The sequence below is a fragment of the Engraulis encrasicolus genome, chromosome 23, assembly GCF_034702125.1.
Source record: "Engraulis encrasicolus isolate BLACKSEA-1 chromosome 23, IST_EnEncr_1.0, whole genome shotgun sequence".
Taxonomy (NCBI): Eukaryota; Metazoa; Chordata; class Actinopteri; order Clupeiformes; family Engraulidae; genus Engraulis; species Engraulis encrasicolus.
The window spans coordinates 25,119,278-25,137,881 of NC_085879.1; the positions used below are offsets into that span (position 1 = coordinate 25,119,278).

Consider the following 18,604-nt stretch of genomic DNA (forward strand, 5'->3'; position numbering starts at 1 on the left):
GACAATGGGAGTTGGAGTTCCCAATGGGCTTTCACTTTCACTATGCCCAATTGAATAACGGGAAAAAAGAAAACTCACTCGTCATCTCCTCCACACAGTTTGAGAAGAGTCCTCTTGTATTCCCCTGAAGTGTCGTCCTAAAGGGTATCAAGATAACACTCTTACTATACGTCACATACAGGTATGAGCATGGTGGGTCTTGCAGCTGCAGCTAATGGAAATTAGCCTTATGGCTATAATCTTGTATATTTTGTATTTTGTTTTAAATGATAGGAATATATGCTGTCCCTTTATTAAATAAATAAACTTGAAACTTGAAAGCTATGCTCATCGAAGCTCTGATTAAGAGGTTACAATCAAAAAGCATACAATATAATGATAATAGATACATTCTCACCCTGTTATCATTTAAACATTAAACATTAAACATACATCATATCATTTTTTGTCTTCTGTCTGTAGACTATAAGCCAAGGACTTGCATTTCTCATGTGGATTGAATTCGCATATTTAAAAAAACAACAACAACAACAACAACAACAAAAAACAGTAACTTTATTTTAAGGTTCACATGTTAGCTACTAATACATAGCCCACCTAATCGTCTAAGTAACATAAGTTAAGTGACGTAACAAATGTCTTTGTTCTTTGCCAGTAGGCCCTTTATCTTGCTTAACATGTTTTATGTGACATTTGCATACTGGCACTAATTAGGCATGTATGAGTGGCTAACAAGTGGACCTTAAATTAAATTAAATTAAATTAAATTAAATCAAATTAAAATCTTACAAAAAAAAGTCCGTTCAAACCTGGATCATGCTGTACAGTGACTTCTCATAGCGCAGCCGGAAGCATTCCCTGATGTCCAGCATGTCTTGCTCGGCCCGGGACACCATGATGCGGATCAGCGTGTTGTCAGCTGTTCCCATACCCTGCAGGGAGAACGCCAACACAGATATTGTTGTTGGTTTTTTTTGGTCTTTGAGACTTTATTTGTGACAGGAGAGTATGAGAGAGAGACAGGAAATGTTTGGGAGAGAGAGATGGGGAAGGGTCAGCAAAGGACCCGGTCCAGAATCGAACCCGGGCCGGCCGCGTAGTAGGCGTGTGCCCTATCCTTAAGCCACGGTAGGGCCAATACAGATACAGACAATGTATGATGGCTCAATAGGAATGGCTGTGACAAAACGGAAACAGCTGTACTGATTCAAGCATACTCTGTACAGATATTTATCCATTATTTCATGTAATCACACATTGACAGCAATAAAGAAAGAAAGATAGGCATACAGGCATACACACAGGCATACAGACAGACGGACACATATAGGCAGGCAGGCAGAGATTGACAGTAACACAAAAAAATACTGACAGACAGACAGGCAGACAGGCAGACAGACAGACAGACAGGTAGGCAGACAAGCAGGCAGGCATAAAGGCATATAGGCAGACAGACAGACAGACAGACAGACAGACAGACAGGCATAGAGGTAGACAGACAGACAGACAGACCGAATTAAAAGTAGACAGACATACAGGCAGTCATAGATTGACAGTAGCACAAAGACAGACAGACAGACAGACAGACAGACAGACAGACAGACAGTATATTCTGTACATACAGACAGAGAATCAGCCAATAAGACATAATATAAAGGCCAATATAATATAAAGGCAGACAGGCTCACCTTCATGGATTTGTAGAGACGTTTGGCAAAGTACATGGGGACACTCCTGATGCACTGCACTGTAGTGGAGATAACAATGGAGGACAGTCACACATCTGATCAAGTCATATATTACTCCCATATATTACTCCATATATTACAAGTCATATTACTCCCTCACAAAACATGTTTGATTTGAAAACAGCTAAAGGATACTGTTAGCCTGGGAACTCCCATACTGCCTTTAGTTCTACACAATCGTTCCGATCTGAATCATTTGTGATTAGGTCTGGTGGTAACCAGGCAAGGATACTGTAGTTTAACCCCTCTGCACAGAGCATCTGTTATAAAATAATTTTCAACAACATTGTAATGACCAAGTCTTAATCTGTGACTTGAGGCCATCTGCAATGCCACATTAAAGCGAGAACGGGCCCGTCGGCAGGGCCATCTGCACAGAGGCTACACGTTTAACATTTATTAGCTGCTAACACACTGACTGAGATCTAAATGCTCCCAATAGCTTTGTCTCACCCAATAAATGTTGGTAGTTTGGGCTGCAGTGTGCTCCAGCTCTTCCCTCATATAGCATTGTCATAGCTGCACCAGCCAGCTAATACAGATGATGTGTAGAGTCCTAACTTAACCCATTTTAACCCAAGACACTTGCAAAAAAAATGCCTAAATACCTAGGCCCTTCTAGGGAAAAGGTGCCCTCAGCCTATAAAAACCTAATTATCTCAGCCTCTGAAGTACATAAAAACATGAAATGAGTTGCATTAAAAAGCTAAGACCGTTATTTTGCATTATATTGTGTTCCTTCAGCTCTATCCACATTTTTTTTTTTTTTAAATCTCAAAGCTCTTCATGAGCCTGAATGCTGCGTTCATGCCTAGGTCATTGTTGCTTCCGGCATCAATGGGTTAACAAAATAATAAAAAATTGATGAAAACTAAAAACATACCAACAGCCAGCATTAGCCTCTCAAAGTCTCCAGAGAGTTCGCTCTTGAGGCTGTCCTCAATGGACTTCTCAGCAATCTTCTGGTACTCGTCAAACACTGCAGATTAACATGAGATAAGGAAACAGAAACTTTCTCACTTTTATGTATTTTAGCTGGCATCACTTAAAGTGGGTCATTGCGTCAAACATTTCTATACATTACATTTGTCTGACGTATTGAATGAGTATCAAAAATACTGATAAGGCCAACAGTATACAGGCCTAGGAGGATGAATGCATAAGAGCATGTTTCTTTTTTTATATCAATGCAGTTTGCTGACGCCATTTGTCTATACAATGAATGTATGTATGACATGATATACTCCATGATAGCACATGTGATTTACTCCTTAAAACATCAATCACACAATAATATAGAATCATGCATTGTACATATTGTGACGAAAAAATGAAATTCTTGCAGAATGCTGCAGAATGACCTTACAGTGACCTTTTTATGAGCTTATAAACACGACCAAGCTAAAAATAATAATATATGATTGTTTTGACACAATGCTCTGACGTGAAGCTGAATATTAAATTATAGTCTCAGTGTGGCAAGAGGTCACAGGGTGTTCTTGGCCTCATCAGGAGATCTGACAATGATGTGCTGACAGAAACGAAAAGAGATAGCGAGAGAAGAGAAGAGGGGTGAGGGAGGGGAGTACACACACACACACGCGCGCACGCATGCACGCATGCACGCACGCACGCACGCACGCACGCACGCACACACGCACAAACACACACAAACACACACACACATGCATACGTACGCATACACACATTAGACAGCAGTCTTACCGAGCCTGAGATGGGTGACACTGCGGTTTCCCAGCAGCATGATGAAGACAGCCTCGTCTGTTCCATACTTCTCCTCTCCTGCTGCAAACAGGTGCTGCACACAACACAGCCACCAGAGGGCGACACCACACTTAGAACCACAACAGCAACTTGAAAAACGTCACTGATTACTTGCACTTGTATGCATTGCATGGACTACTACACAGCACTAAGCTCTTCGTTAGATCAGTGCTACTGGGTCCCAATCTTTATGTCCACTTTCAACAACAGTTTTAAGACACTGTTTTGTGGTTAGAATTTGTTTTTTAAAAATCCAAGGAAAACCTAACCCAATTCGGATTCCTCCACTGGTGGGCTGTGTGCAAAGAGGCGGAAGTGTAGCCTGTGTCAGGTGTGGTCCTCATACTGTACCTGAGCGTCCTCTTCCACGAGGTCCTGATGCACAACACCCTCCTCTTCTCTGGTCCCCTGCCGAAGCAAACCACACACAACACTCAGCCTCTCATACAGTACAGCATGAACAACACAACACACTTCACACTACACCCACACACAACACTCAGCAACACACCACACTTCACACTACACCCAGACACAACACTCAGCAACACACCACACTTCACACTACACCCAGACACAACACTCAGCCTCTCATACAGCATGAACAACACAACACACTACACGCTACACCCAGACACAGCTATTAGCCTTTCATACCATAAACAAAACACCACACCACATACCACGGCACATACTAGAGCCCTACACGACACGCATCACACAACACTAGGGCTGTAACGATACCCTCAAATCACGAGTCGATTTGTATCACTATTTTTTACCTACGGCTCGATACACCCCCAATTTATTTAAATGTATCTTTTTGTTGATCGTTTATAGGTAGATTAGGCTACAAGAGACAATTTTTTTAAGTTTAAAAATAACAATTATATTGATTTGAAGCTTGGATGGACCATCACATCATATCATGTGGTTGTTTTCTGGAACGAAGGGTAACTGAAAGGGCATATCACGATACTGCTATCTTGCATCACGATACAGTTGATACATCTTGATTCTGCGAATTGTGATTTCTCAGTTCGATGCAATATCGTTACAGCCCTACACATCATACATCACAATACACCCACACTAGCAACAGCAACAGCTATGCTACTGTGAGGCAGGAGAAGCCACTAGAGATTGCATATGTAGCTCATAAGTGCAACATGCTCTCGACTAGCACTGGTCCTCTTCGCTCACTTCGTTTCACAACTACAGATTTTAAGGTAGCCTATAGCACAAGTGCAACATATGCAATTGGTTGTCATTATAGCGTACGTATGAATGATATACCGAACATACTGAGTCAGTGCTGTAGTTTAGGTGTAGACAGGGTAGTTCTGCATGTATTTAGTTAAATGGATCAACTTTAACATAATGTAGTAGTTTAACATCATGAAGTACAAAATAAAACATAGGTTGCAGATCAGCCATAAAGTTCAGCTTTTTTAGTCTTTTGTGGCTGACAGCAAATTTCGATCAAAAGGTTCAATTTCAATGTTTTGAGGTTTTATCTTCTGACTTCCTACTTCCCCCTTTCATTTAATTGACTTTGTGTCCATGGTAACATGTCACACTAACCTGGAGTAAAACAACCAGCATTTTCTTAAAGTGTCCTGAAGTGTCGCCAACAACAGCCTCCTCCAGATCCATACCATAGGCTGCAAACACATGATCAGGAAGATTCAATAAATCCACATTAAAACTTGTGTAGACAGTTCAACATGCATTACATTACATTACATTACATTACATAGCATTTAGCAGACGACTTTGACCACAGCGACTTACAAGGAGAAATTTTAAGCAAGAACAGGGTAAGACTGACAGCGTTGTCCAACACAAAGTAAAGAAGAAGACGTCACGAAGAATAAGATGCATTAAAAAGTGGCAACAAGTAAACAAAGACATAAAGGCAGTGTACAGTTGCAACACTGACAGCATTGTCCAACACATGGTAAAAGATGCAGCATAAAATAATAAGAAGGGTAATCAGGCATTTTAGATAACAAAGACATCTAGGCACAGTGTACAGTAGCAAAACTGACATCAATGTCCAACCCATGGTCAAAGATGTATCAAAAATAATAAAGGATGTTAAAAAGGATGTTAAAAGCAATTTAGGTACATAAAAGATGTTAGGTACATAAGAGATGTTAAAAGCAATGGCTTAACCCTCTGGTTGTGTTACGGTCAAAAATGACCGTTTTGAAACTTCATTCTTAAAGGTACACTGTGCAGGAAATGGTCAAAAAAGGTACTGCAACTATGCTGCTCATTGAAACTGGGCTGCCTATTGCCAAATTTGATCTTTACATGAAAGTTTACTAAGTAATAAACAAATATTTTCTAGTATGGTCCAAGTACAGTCATTTTTGCAGCTAAAAATGGCTATTTTTGAAAATTCAAGGTGGCTGCAATTTTTCCAGTCATAATGAATACTTAGAATTTGATGGTGGTGGTAAGTATTCATGAAAAAGGTAACATTAGTGAATGGGCAGCATGAATTCTGGAAATGAACAACTTAAAATCTCACACAGTGTCCCTTTAAATAACTTCTCTATATTTCATCATACACAAATGACACTTCATGATATCCTCCAGCTAACCTATTCAAATGGTCAAAATGAAATATAATGAAATTCCTAAAGAATTGTGGAAGATACACCAACTTGTTACATTCATGGTGTTTCGGTCAAAAATGACCGGACCATTAATTTACATCTCCCAAAAGTTATATAGGCCTACAGTTATATTACATTCACTTTACTCTCATTCTTTTTTGTTAGGCTTTTCAGAATACAACCATATGTGCCACATTAGTATAGTACATGTTTACAGTTAGGTGAAATACTTGTGTTCCAAACTGCCTGAAAGCCTCTGAGAGGCCCTAGACTCCAGAGGGTTAATAAAACGAATTGGTGCAAGATAAGAAAAAAAGCCTACAAATCACTGAAACAAAGCAGAATAACATTTAAATCACATTGGAAATCTTTCAAAAGGATGTCTAAAAGGTATTAATCACAAAATGTGCAAATCAGATTTTTAATCAATGTATTATTACCTTGTTTGTGTAGGTGGTCAATTTTGACCGTTTACACCATGAACGTAACCATGTTTCTAACACAACCAGAGGGTTAAGGGAAGAAGCTAAAAACTAAGGAAAGAGGCTAAAAAAACTAAAGCCACGAGGTGAGTAGAATTAGTTATGTTAGAATGCTAACATTGAAATGTGGTTAACATTTAGGTCAAACCACCACAGTTTGACCCGAACAATGGAGAAAAAATACAGTACATATGGTTAGTGTGTCCAGTGACACAGGACATCTTGGAAATACGGTGGCTATTCTATACCACAATTGTGGTTGTCTAGAAAGTGTAGAACCACATCCCTCAACTGAACATTACCTAATTTACGCACATTAAATGGCCACAGACCTCAAACTCCTGTCCTCATTATTCAGTTCATTTTTCAGACCTCTAAAGAGTAAAAAAAATGTCTTTGTGCATCTAGGGCTCCCTCAACCAAACTACTACCCAAATGTGTAAACAATCTGTTCGGAAGGTGATGATACATTGGGCAACTTTTTGAGCAAAGTTGTCGAGCAACAACATGATTGTCTCCTGAATTTCTGATGAAATTAATTTTACAGTAAAAAGGCTGCTGCTGATCCAAATTCTCTAGAGATGAATGTGTTAAAACTGATGAACAGTTTCACTCGTGGCTCAAAATGGTGACGTTCCAGTTACAGCTACAGCTCAGCATGGGAGACACAGGTACTGTATGATAGCACTGAGCTAAAGATCTAGAGTAGTGTTAGTGTTTCTCAACGGTACAGTCCTTCAGGGGGCATTTGGGAGCCCTAGGGGAGTGTTGAAATTGATACAGTTGAGGGGGGGGGGGGGGGAGGGGGCTGGTCTACTGGCTGGTCTAGAGGCTCTTTTCCGCTTACGGTTTTCTGGTAGGCCTTCACATCGACACACCGTGACTAAGCCATCACTTTTGGCTCTTCGATTGAGCTGGGTCGTGCCCAATCGAAAAGCAAAAAGTGGAGGCTGAGTCGTGCTGTGTCGAGCCGTAGGCCTACCAGAAAACAGGCAGTGGAAAAGAGGCTTAACCCCTTAAGACACGGCTTTATACATTTGTTGTTACCAGTATGGCAATGACCAAGTCGTGGTGCATTACTAAAGGGCCTGTGTTGTGTCATAGTACTGTAGTGCTAAGGTAGGTACATTTCAATGACTATTACAGCGTGCCACTGGAGGTACGGCGCGCATTAAGGGGCTACGGCAGTGATTCTCAAACTGGTGGGCCCTGAAGGTATTCCAAATGGGCCTTGACATCTTTTTTTTTTTATCAAAATAATATTTGTATGTGTTGCTGTTAACTATTTATTTGTGTCCTATTGTTTACACGCAGGTGGGCCCCGAACATTTTTGAAAAGGTTGGGAAAAGGTTGGGAACCCCTGTTCTAGGGCTACTGTAGGTCGATAGCCCAGTGCTACCACATCAGCATGAGGCTTGGAGAGGGAGGTTTACTAACGTTCTACTGTCCAACTCAAGGACCACAATGGAAACAAGCTTTTTTGTGTTATCCTTTTGACGTGACATATTTCTTGACTTATTTATTTGTATACCTTTTAAATGGTTTGCACATTGTTAATTAACAAAATCAATCAATCAACTCTGCTAGTTTTCATCCATCACATAAAGGGATTTTAGGGAGATTCTGATGATGACACTTTACAGACGCCTCGTAAGGGCAACAATTAGCAGCATTAACCCTTTGATGCAGAGTCTCAGTAGTTACGTAATAACCTTACTGTCACAAAAATGCCCAATGTCCGTGTTTTTCTATAACATTTCTATTTTTATCTATTTTATATACTTTTTAAACCTCCTGGTCCCATGTCTGTATGTCCGTGCCGTTTGCTTTTTGCACATCTGTATGTATGTTACTGCTGCAACACGTGAATTTCCCCATTGTGGGATAATAAAGGGCATACTTACTTACTTACTTAATCTCGTTAATGCCATGGCAATGCTGTTATGATGTAGTAAAGCTTTTTCAGCAAAATAGTGAATGGAACCGTCAGCGATCCCATCTGCATGAGAGGGCTACGAGGACTCGTCTGATTACGTAATCAATAGTCCGACCGTCCAGCGGGAAAAGTCCCAAACGTCCCAGTGGCCACTCTGGCCCTGACATTTGTCACGAATGTTATTAAATAGAAGTCCATTAACCGTGAGTCCTTATGTAAACCAAATGAACCAACAAATGCCTGTGTAGTGTATACTCTGCCTTACAAAGTGCTGTGTCTACATATTTTGTCAAATTGAGTTTAAACTAAAAATGGTCCTCATCATTACACCTCCTTTATGTTATGATAAAGCCTCATGACAGCAAACATGTTCTGTTTTAGAGATATTGCTATGTCGAATTTTAATTAGCTATAACAGGGTTTCCCAAACTGGGGTGCGTGCACCCCTGGGGGTGCGCAGCCTGCCATAAGGGAGTGCGCAAGCTGAATAGAGCAATGGTGGATATGTGAGGTTTTCTCCAGCATTAATGAACATTAAGTAGTTTTTAATTGTATGGTGAATTGTATGTTGAATGGTCCATGTGAATTGTACAGTAGTTTAACTCCTAGACTATTGTAGAAAGAGGATTCCCCAAAACAATTGTGCAACATATGCAGTGAATCCATACTTTCATGGACATCAGCACACCAAAATATTTGCTTAGGGGGTGTGCGAACCACATTGAAATGTACAAGGGGGTGCACAGGGGGGAAAGTTTGGGAACCACTGAGCTATAATATTCAACCAAATACCAAGACTATAAGGTTTTTTTTTATTCTCAGTATCAATGCTGGTGTAGTTACTGCACTTTGCCTTTGTAGGGCAGTACTGTACGACGTGCACTTCTTCAAAAGAAGTTAAGGGACTCACCGTCCTGGTAGGCTTCCCGAAGAGCATGCGTCTGTTCATTGTGTGCGTGTGTGGGATTATTGTCAATGTCTATTGTATGTTTTAGTTTAACTGTACATTGGAGACTGCTCAAACACAATTTCAAACTTCTGTGCTAACCCTGTGATATTGATTTTTGACAATAAAGTACACCTGACTTCACTTTTCAAAGGACGGTAGGGGACTCACCGTCCTGGTAGGCTTCCCGAAGAGCGTGCGTCTGTTCATTGGTACTGGAGGACATGATCTCAATCAAACATTTCTCATCGGTTCCAGCGCCCTTTGGGGGAGATTACAGTACAGAGTTCGAAGTTAGGGCTCTGAATGAATGATGATTCACTCACACACATACACACACACACACACACACACACACACACACACACACACACACACACACACACACACACACACACACACACACACTTTATCTTAATATCTGTATCGGTGTTTATGCTAGAGGCTTACTCATAGCTAAAGAAGGAAAGCTAAAGTGCCAGACGGGCCTAGGTCTGTCTGGCGGCTACATTACATTACACACACAGCGCCCCGCAACAGTCAAGTCATTATCTAAACACTCATGACCTGAACTCTCCAAGTATCCCTCCACGCACACACGCACGCACACACGCACGCATGCACACACACAGACACACACACACACACACACACACACACACACACACACACACACACACACACACACACACACACACACACACACACACACACACACTTACCGCAGACTGAAGGCAGCATTGAAAGCACAAAGACAGACAAAAGACAACAATAAGGGGACATAGTGAATGCAAGCACGTATGCAGTGCACAGCACACACACAAGAATGACAGGCAAGAAGACGTGACAGAAGAAATCTCGCACAGACACGTATATTACATGGAATGAAAAAGCACGCCGACTGCATTTAGATGAAGTAAACTGTGACTCTGTGATGTTATATAAAGTATGAAAGCGTGTTTTGTTTACATGTCAAGTGGTGCTGCTGCCGAGCTCGGGGTGATGAGTGGTGTGTGAGTGAGCTAGGCTGTGTTTTAATGTACAGCAGCAGTTCCCAAACCGGGGGTCGGGACCCCTAGGGGTATCCAAGGGGGGTCGCAAACAAAAGGGAAATTGCATAAAAATGGGAAATCCACCGACTAACAGCTAACATAATTCCATAAATTGGTTAGTAACAGTATTCACTTGTATGGTTAATAGATGTATTTGCTGTCCTGTGGATTTCTAGCAATATTAGTGGACAAACTATTAATGGAAAATCTAGCAAGCAATTTCTGGTCCATTAATATTGCTAGATTTTCCATTAATAGTTTATCCACGGTGGGTGGGGGTCGCGAAAAAAGTCTTAAGTCCAAAAGGGGGTCCCTGCTGAAAAAGTTTGGGAACCACTGTTGTACAGTATAAGGCAAAGCTGAGCCTGTGGATTTCATTTCATACAGCAAAGGGATGTTTGCAAAGCTGCTTCCTGCCGAAGGGAAGGGATCCTGATACACACGGCCGCTTGGTGACTCTGTAACCCCATCGTTTACCTTGACGGCATCCTTCATCTCTTTGGCAAGGTGATACGCGGGCGGCCTCATCAATGCGATGATCAGACGCTCGAATTTGCCCGTCAGCTCGTATTTCAGATCATCGATCAGGTCCTGAAAGATAAATAGAACACGTTTGTGTCACTGCATGGTTTAGTCTGAAGAGGATGCCAATGCACACCAGTGTTCTGAGGTGCTGGCCATGGGATGTTTACACCAGGGACACATACACACTAATTTGACCAAGTGAAGCGAACTTCGCCATTCATTCCAAGCGAGCAAGAGTGAAGCAAAGCGAAAATATTCAACCAAGTTCAATATAATGCAAATGAGGAGTGAATTTCACCTGCGGTGGCAAATCAAATCAACAACATAAATGTTTCATTCTATTTGATTCGCCACGACAACCAGATGACCGTTGAGCTGTCAGAATTTCGCCTAGCTTCGTTTTGCTCGTTTCGCCTGAATGTGTCCCGGACGTTACTTGTACAGAATACTGCACACTCCTGTTGCAAATGCCTGATATTTCAATCTGATTACAAATATATGACATCATATAAATCTGGCATCACATAAATCTGGCATCGTCAGTAGGAGGGTGCAGTATTCTTCATCCTCTGCACAACTCATTATAAGGTTGACATTTTTCTTGGCATTCTTCTTCAGTGTCAGGCCGTGTTGACTCAGATGGTGGGGTACTGTGAGCTTCTGAGTTCTGAATTCCATTCTATTGTTCTGGACTGTGGAATTCCAAGAAACCTTCCTAATGCCACAGGTCAGTGTTCCACCTACAACCATTACACCAACATTGACCACATACGCAATGTTCTCCCTAAATGCTATTCAATTTTTCTTTCAGATGTGATGTGGGCCTCTGCATCTTTGCAACATTCCATCTTTCTGGTCAGTTGAATAGTTTTGATTGCCAGAGGTCAGCATTCTGTCTAGAACTGACCATCAGTTTGTTATTGTTGTCGTTGGCCAAATAAGCAATAACCGAGTCATAATGTATCACTAAAGACGCATAGTGGTGTAGTACTATGGTACTTATGTTTTTTGTTTTGTTTTTTTAATTAATAGCAAAGCTCCCCCAGTGTACAATATGAGGCTATATACCTTTCCGTACGTGGAATTGTAGGCTGCTCTGATATCTTTGCCTTTGGGTGTTGCTTCTGCTATCAGTTTGTTATAGCCAAAATGGCAATGACCAAGTTGTATTGCATTACTAAAGACTGTCTGTATTGCCATAGTAGTGCAGTACTATGGCAGTTTCTGTAGGTTTGTTTCAATGAATAATGAAATTTTGCATTGGCAGAACAGTGTGCAATATACCTTTCCATAAGTTGATTTGTAGGCTGCTCTGATGTCTTGTCTTTGGGCGTTGCTTCTGGAAGCGATGAGATCCAAAATGGCTTCCTTATCGCTGCCTGTGAGGGAGACACAGCGCGGAAACATTAATTCAGAAACACTGGGCTGCAACATGCAGTACAGCACACTACAGTCCAATGACTCCCTGTCCCTTGGCAGGTGTCCAGTGTCTCTCAGCTCTGCTGTGCAGAACTAAGGCCCAGGGGAGAACTCTGTCCACAAATACCTTAGCGGCCTGGTGTACAGTAATGGTATCGACCGAATAAAATTCCTTTTGGTACATAAATAGAATCAGGGGATATACAACCCAAGCCATGGTGGAACCCAATGGAGAACAAATATTTTACGAATTAAATTTATATTTAGCACAAAAAACATAAAAACTAGAGCAATGTGATGTGCTGTTCAGTAACCAATCCCAATAGGCCTACCATAAGTTTACTTGAAGAAAATGGTGAACCACTTTGGCCTTGTTTTGCCTGGAAAATTAATCCATCATAGCATAGGGTAGAAATCAAAGAATTACAACTGGGGCTACACACGTACTGTACTGTACAGTAGGTGAACATGTTTTGTGCAATGCAGTACTCCCCCAATGCCAGCACTTGCGATGCCCTCCATGCCATGTGTGGGACACCCTTCATACCATGCCATCATACCCTTCATACCATACCATGCTCCATGCTTTACTCACCGAAGCCTTTCATGGCATTGTACAGGGCCTCCGCATCGCCATTGGCATCGAAGTCTGGGTGGTCAGTGATTGTGCCTCTGAATCCCTGTGGAAAAAGTCATGGTTCACTTTATATATACTTCTTAAATTATTGAATGAAAAGACGGTAAAATAAGAGAAGACAAAACCCTGACAATTCTAGACTCTATCAGGTACTCTACTCTAAACAGAAAAAGGAGGCCAGACTCCTCTGTCGTCGGACAGTTAAAATCTGAAGGTCTTTTTCAAGGTTTTATGTTTATTTATGTTTTATTTTATTAGTATTTATGTTTTAAATGTTTTTTGACTCTAATTCATTTCCTTCTTTCTTCCCTGTTTTCCTTTCATTTACATTTGTTAACTTTGTGAAGCACATTGAGTTGCACCTGTGTATGAAATGCGCTATATAAATAAACTTGCCTTGCCTTGCCTTTATATGTTACAATTAAATGTCTCAATACAAGTAGGATAGCCTAACAACGCTGCAAGGTGGGTCCAAGTTGAGAAGTACGTAGAGCTGACTACCCAGAGCTAACTAGCATCACTAGCCAGGCTAAATCATGAAAATGTTAGCCTGAAATCGCTTGGTTTATATAGCTTAGGGCTGTGGGTGGGACCACCAGATAGGGTTGCCACCCGTCCCTTGAAATACAGAATCGTCCCTTACTGAACTGATACGGGAAGCTATTTGTTCCTTATTTTCATGAATAACTAAGGCTGAAACTTGGTTAAAATGCAGGAAATTGCATCTACAAAAATACATTTCTTTATGGGGGAGGACCCCCAGACCCCCCGCGACAATCAAGTGACCCTTATTTTTATTTCTGAAAGGTACCAACCCTACCACCAGACCATTGTCATAATGGTTCATATTGCCCCTTCATTGCCTTGGCCAACTCTATGACCAATCAAATGACTGCTGAAAAACCACCCCAAAACTCTCAAACAGAGGGAGGGCATCCTCAGTGCCCAGGCTGGTGCTTGCTGTAGTAATCTCACAAGGGGCCAAGACCTGATCAATTCGCCATGAATCGCCAGGCAAAAATATTTTTGGCCGCTAATTTACATTACATTACATTACACTTAGCTGACACTTTCATTTATTCAAAGCGACTTACAGTTTTTATTTTCAGGGTATTGGTTACAGTCCCTGGAGCAATGTGGGGTCAGGTGCCTTGCTCAAGGGCACTTCAGCCATGGTTGGAGATGTAGGGAGAGGTCAGGTGGGATTCAAACCTGCATCCCCTAGATTGAAAGACCAACTCTCTAACCACTAGGCCACGGCTGCCTCAATTTATTAAGCCAGAGCACCAAAAGTAGTAGGATACCTGCTAAGAAAGATCTAGAAAAGCAATTGGGCTACTGGTAAGTGCTACAGGCCTGCAGAATACATCATTATTCAAATATACTCAAACAACAGCAATCTCAAAATGACTTAAAATGCCTAAAATATCTGGAGCAAACACTGACCTCTCAACTGTCACATGTCTTTCCAAATTTTGTGTCAAATCATTTAAGACAATACACTTCATCACACTTCAAGTACACTTCAAGTCAGTACTTTAAGGGGTAATGAAGGCAGTCACTACCACCGCAACTGTATTATGCAACACACCCAGAACATCTCACACTGCACTGTGATGTCAATTAGTCTAAAGGGTGACCATGCCCTGTGCTTTGGCTTTCACAACCCCCCTCCCAGGGCTGCTGCTAAGGTCTTGGAGGCCCTAAGTATAACTGGTCAGGGGGGCCCCCACTCATAATTAAATAGTAATAAATAATAACGTGGCTTTTTCTTGTCAATCTCAATTTAGGAGGCCCTAATTTTGGGAGCAAAGTGGCTGAGGCTCTAAGCGCTCTGTTTACTCTGCTTATGCCTAGCACCGGCCCTGCACCTCCCCTTTTCCCCATGAAGTCAGATTTAATCAAGGCTGAAGGGCTGTTTGGCAATCGAATTCAAGGGTATTTTTACAAGAGGATGCCACCTCACAAAGTTCAAGTACAGTAAAAGACCAAAGCAAAGATTTCCAATAATACCTATGCAAAAATAGAAATATATCAAACTTCCAACGTGATTCAATGGCTACGTACAGTATAGTGTTACATCTTAAGTAAGAAATGGCCCATTTTTATAGCATGTGATTTAAGTAAGCACACATTCCATCAACCATGTTTATACATGTTGCAATGTTAGCATTGTAGCTGCAAGCTAGAATGTGTGCCTTACTCATACACTACATAGGCTACCAGTGTTTCTTATGGTGGGTCGTAGAGGGGTCATTGGGTGGGTCGCGGAACTGTGGTGTAAAAATGTTTAAATTCTCTTTTATTGCCGTTCCCAAAATTGAGACAAGATGCGGTATTGAATAAATTAATAAAACACAAGTAGCCTATATTATCAAATGCATGGTTATATTTTTGATATTAGAATAAATCGACTTGACGACAAATATAGTCAATAGACCTCAATAGACAAACAGCAAAGCGGTATCCAAACCACAGACAGACCAACAGTCATGTGCCAAAAAATTGGGTCACAATTGAACCATTCCAGTTACATGTAGGAACAGCTGCACTATACAGTTTGAGGAAAGTAAGGAAATGGGCCACAATTAAAGCCATATAACACCTGTATACTAGCCTGGCAGCCAAATTAAATGTGAGATTAAATGTGAATATTTAGTCTGGCCCCGATCAATGAGACATCGGAAGATTGTTGATGGGAACAACCCGTTATTTTTCAAACTGTGTCTGTGCCTATTGGCCAACGCTTTGTCGTCACTCCCTCAAAACCTGTCCGCTTCGCATCCAAAGATTCAAAACAAATCTCCTGCGTTGTGACTGGTCGGTTTCAGGGCATGGAGTATTGTTCGAGGCTAGACCCACTTGCAGGCAAAAAATAATTTTGCCCGCTGGTGGGTGGGGCGAGTTTACTAGGATACCTGAATACTGTAGTTCGTTAAATAATCATTTATTAGGTTTATTAAGTGTATTTCCTTTTTGAATTGGTTGGCAATAGACTAGCAGACATGCTGCCACGCCTGAGAGACTGGAGTGTGTGTGACAGAGTCATATGTGTGTAGATGAGGAGCAAAAGTCATTCAGCTGAGCTGCCACCTGCCACCAAATGGCTACAGCTGCTCAATGTGTGTGTGTGTGTGTGTGTGTGTGTGTGTGTGTGTGTGTGTGTGTGTGTGTGTGTGTGTGTGTGTGTGTGTGTGTGTGTGTGTGTGTGTGTGTGTGTGTGTGTGTGTGTGAGAGAGAGAGAGAGAGAGAGAGAGCATGCGTGTGTGTGTGTGTGTGTGTGTGTGTGTGTGTGTGTGTGTGTGTGTGTGTGTGTGTGTGTGTGTGTGTGTGTGTGTGTGTGTGTGTGTGTGTGTGTGTGTGTGTGTGTGTACGTGTGTGTGTGCACGTGTGCGTGCGTGTCAAAGAGAGAGTGAGAGAGAGAGAGAGAGAGAGAGAGAGAGAGAGAGAGAGAGAGAGAGAGAGAGAGAGAGAGAGAGAGAGAAAGAGGAAGAGAGGGGGTAGCACAGTGCAAGGCAGCGAAAGACGAATGGGGACGGTACAGACCGTCTCTCCCTTTCATGTTGCATAACCAAGTGCATACAAATATGCCATGGCATCTGAGTCAGTAGTGTGTGTGTATGCAGGGGCCACGGCCTCGTGGACCCAGTGTGCTAAATGTATGCACATTTGAAAAGCTGTGTGTGTGTGTGTGTGTGTGTGTGTGTGTGTGTGTGTGTGTGTGTGTGTGTGTGTGTGTGTGTGTGTGTGTGTGTGTGTGTGTGTGTGTGTGTGTGTCTTTCCATACAGCAGTGTGTATGAGAGACAGTGAGTGTGTGTTTGGTGTCCGGTGGTCTGAAATGGTGTCGCCTTACTAGTGTGTGACTGGCCTGCTAGCTTTTAACCTGCTGCAATGAAAGGGGTGGGGGTCCTGTGACTGCAGTGCTTACTGAAACTGAACGCACTCTCTGCAGTCTTTAGCTCAGGGGCTCCCAAACTGGGGGTCTGGACCCCCTAGGGGGGTCGTGGAGGTACTGCAGACGGGTCGCGCAAGATCCTGGAAATCCACAGGTTAACAGCTAACAGCTCAGCTAATCATACAGCATATTTGCTGTCCTGTGGATTTCTAGCAATATTAACGGACAAACCATTAATGGACAATCTAGCAACTAGGCAAATTTTTGTCCATTGCCAGATTTTCCATTTTATGTCCATGTTGCTAGATTTGTTTGCTTGGCTTTGCATGTTTGCTTGGCTTTCCAATGACTGCTTGCCACATTATTGTACTAAATGTCTTATTCCAAAACTAAAGAAACCAATTCCATACCAGCTTGCACAGTTATTTAGTAAAATACTCTTTTAGGAAACCTGCTTCCATTCTCCTCAAATATGACATGACGGCTATTAATTTAGCTAATAGCTTGGCTTTTAGCGCCCTTGGTGTTAATGGATGCCAACTAGCAGAGTTTGGCGAATCGCGATAGATCATTTGTAAACTTCCCTCGCGAAGTCTCATCCAGATGCAGCGTCGCTAAGCGGTTGGGCCTACACTTTCAGGCCTTTTCACCACTGTCTGTCTGTCTATCTCACATGTGGTAGTAATTGTGAGATTTTGTGGGTTCAAGCTTGGGCCGGGGATTCTCCGGGAGACCTCTGTTGTTCCATACACACCCATTCTCCACAGTCTTACAGTTAAGTCCAGCTGCTGTGCTGTCCGCCTCCACAACTGATAGCCCTTGCCAGCAGGTTTTCTCTCTTCCCTAAAGTGCCTCTCTCATTACTGCATACAGGCACATGGCCAATATAGCTGAGCTTCCTCCCAGGCCCCCCCCCCCCCCCCACACACACACCTTACTGCACATGCTCAGAGCCTCCCTCGCCAGAGCAGCAGCCATCTCTCATCTCTCACAAGGACAGCTGGCCAGCACACAGAACGACGCCCCCGGCAACGGGCCCCTAGCAACAGCCATAACTCTGTGTAAACATTTATGTGTGACCACTGGTGCTGTAGTAGTAGCCTATGCATTATGTAGTACGGCCCACTTCAACAACTGAACTGTGCTGCTGAATTGGGGGAAACTGAGTCATCGTGGCAGCTGTGACTCACGGTAGAAATCCCATGAATGTAACATTATACTGTAGAAACTTTTTTTTTCCAGATTCTTCATTTTATTTCATGCTTCTTGGCTCATTGACGAGTTTTAAAGTGGCGGTGGATTTGTTTTTGTTCTTCATTCTTCATTTCTTAAAAATGTTATTGCTGCTGCTCTCCACTCATTTGTCTGCCCAGTAAGACTTGAGAAAGCCTAATTTAGGATGCCAACGCACCACTGCATCCCCCTTTCCGGCACCTACGTACGTATGTCTTGGCTGTAATGACTGGTTCCCACTTTGCTGTACTATGTGTCTTATTTCAAAACTAAGTAGTTAGGAAATGGATCACACTCAGTTTTTTCTTCTTTCTTAT

The 18,604-nt window shown here is 42.1% G+C and overlaps 1 protein-coding gene across 1 annotated transcript in view; it reads right to left on the reverse strand.

The window, feature by feature from the left end:
• Positions 1–18,604, reverse strand: part of anxa6 (annexin A6) — a 47,737-nt gene that overhangs the window by 20,982 nt on the left and 8,151 nt on the right. Inside the window, exons 3-13 of the mRNA XM_063190160.1 lie at positions 13,117–13,201; positions 12,387–12,481; positions 11,055–11,168; positions 9,697–9,787; positions 5,118–5,197; positions 3,885–3,941; positions 3,474–3,567; positions 2,632–2,727; positions 1,689–1,747; positions 810–932; positions 79–137 (exon numbers count right to left, since the gene is read on the reverse strand). Of these exons, the coding sequence (XP_063046230.1) occupies positions 79–137; positions 810–932; positions 1,689–1,747; positions 2,632–2,727; positions 3,474–3,567; positions 3,885–3,941; positions 5,118–5,197; positions 9,697–9,787; positions 11,055–11,168; positions 12,387–12,481; positions 13,117–13,201 (953 nt within the window). The remainder of the gene's footprint in view (positions 1–78; positions 138–809; positions 933–1,688; positions 1,748–2,631; positions 2,728–3,473; positions 3,568–3,884; positions 3,942–5,117; positions 5,198–9,696; positions 9,788–11,054; positions 11,169–12,386; positions 12,482–13,116; positions 13,202–18,604) is intronic.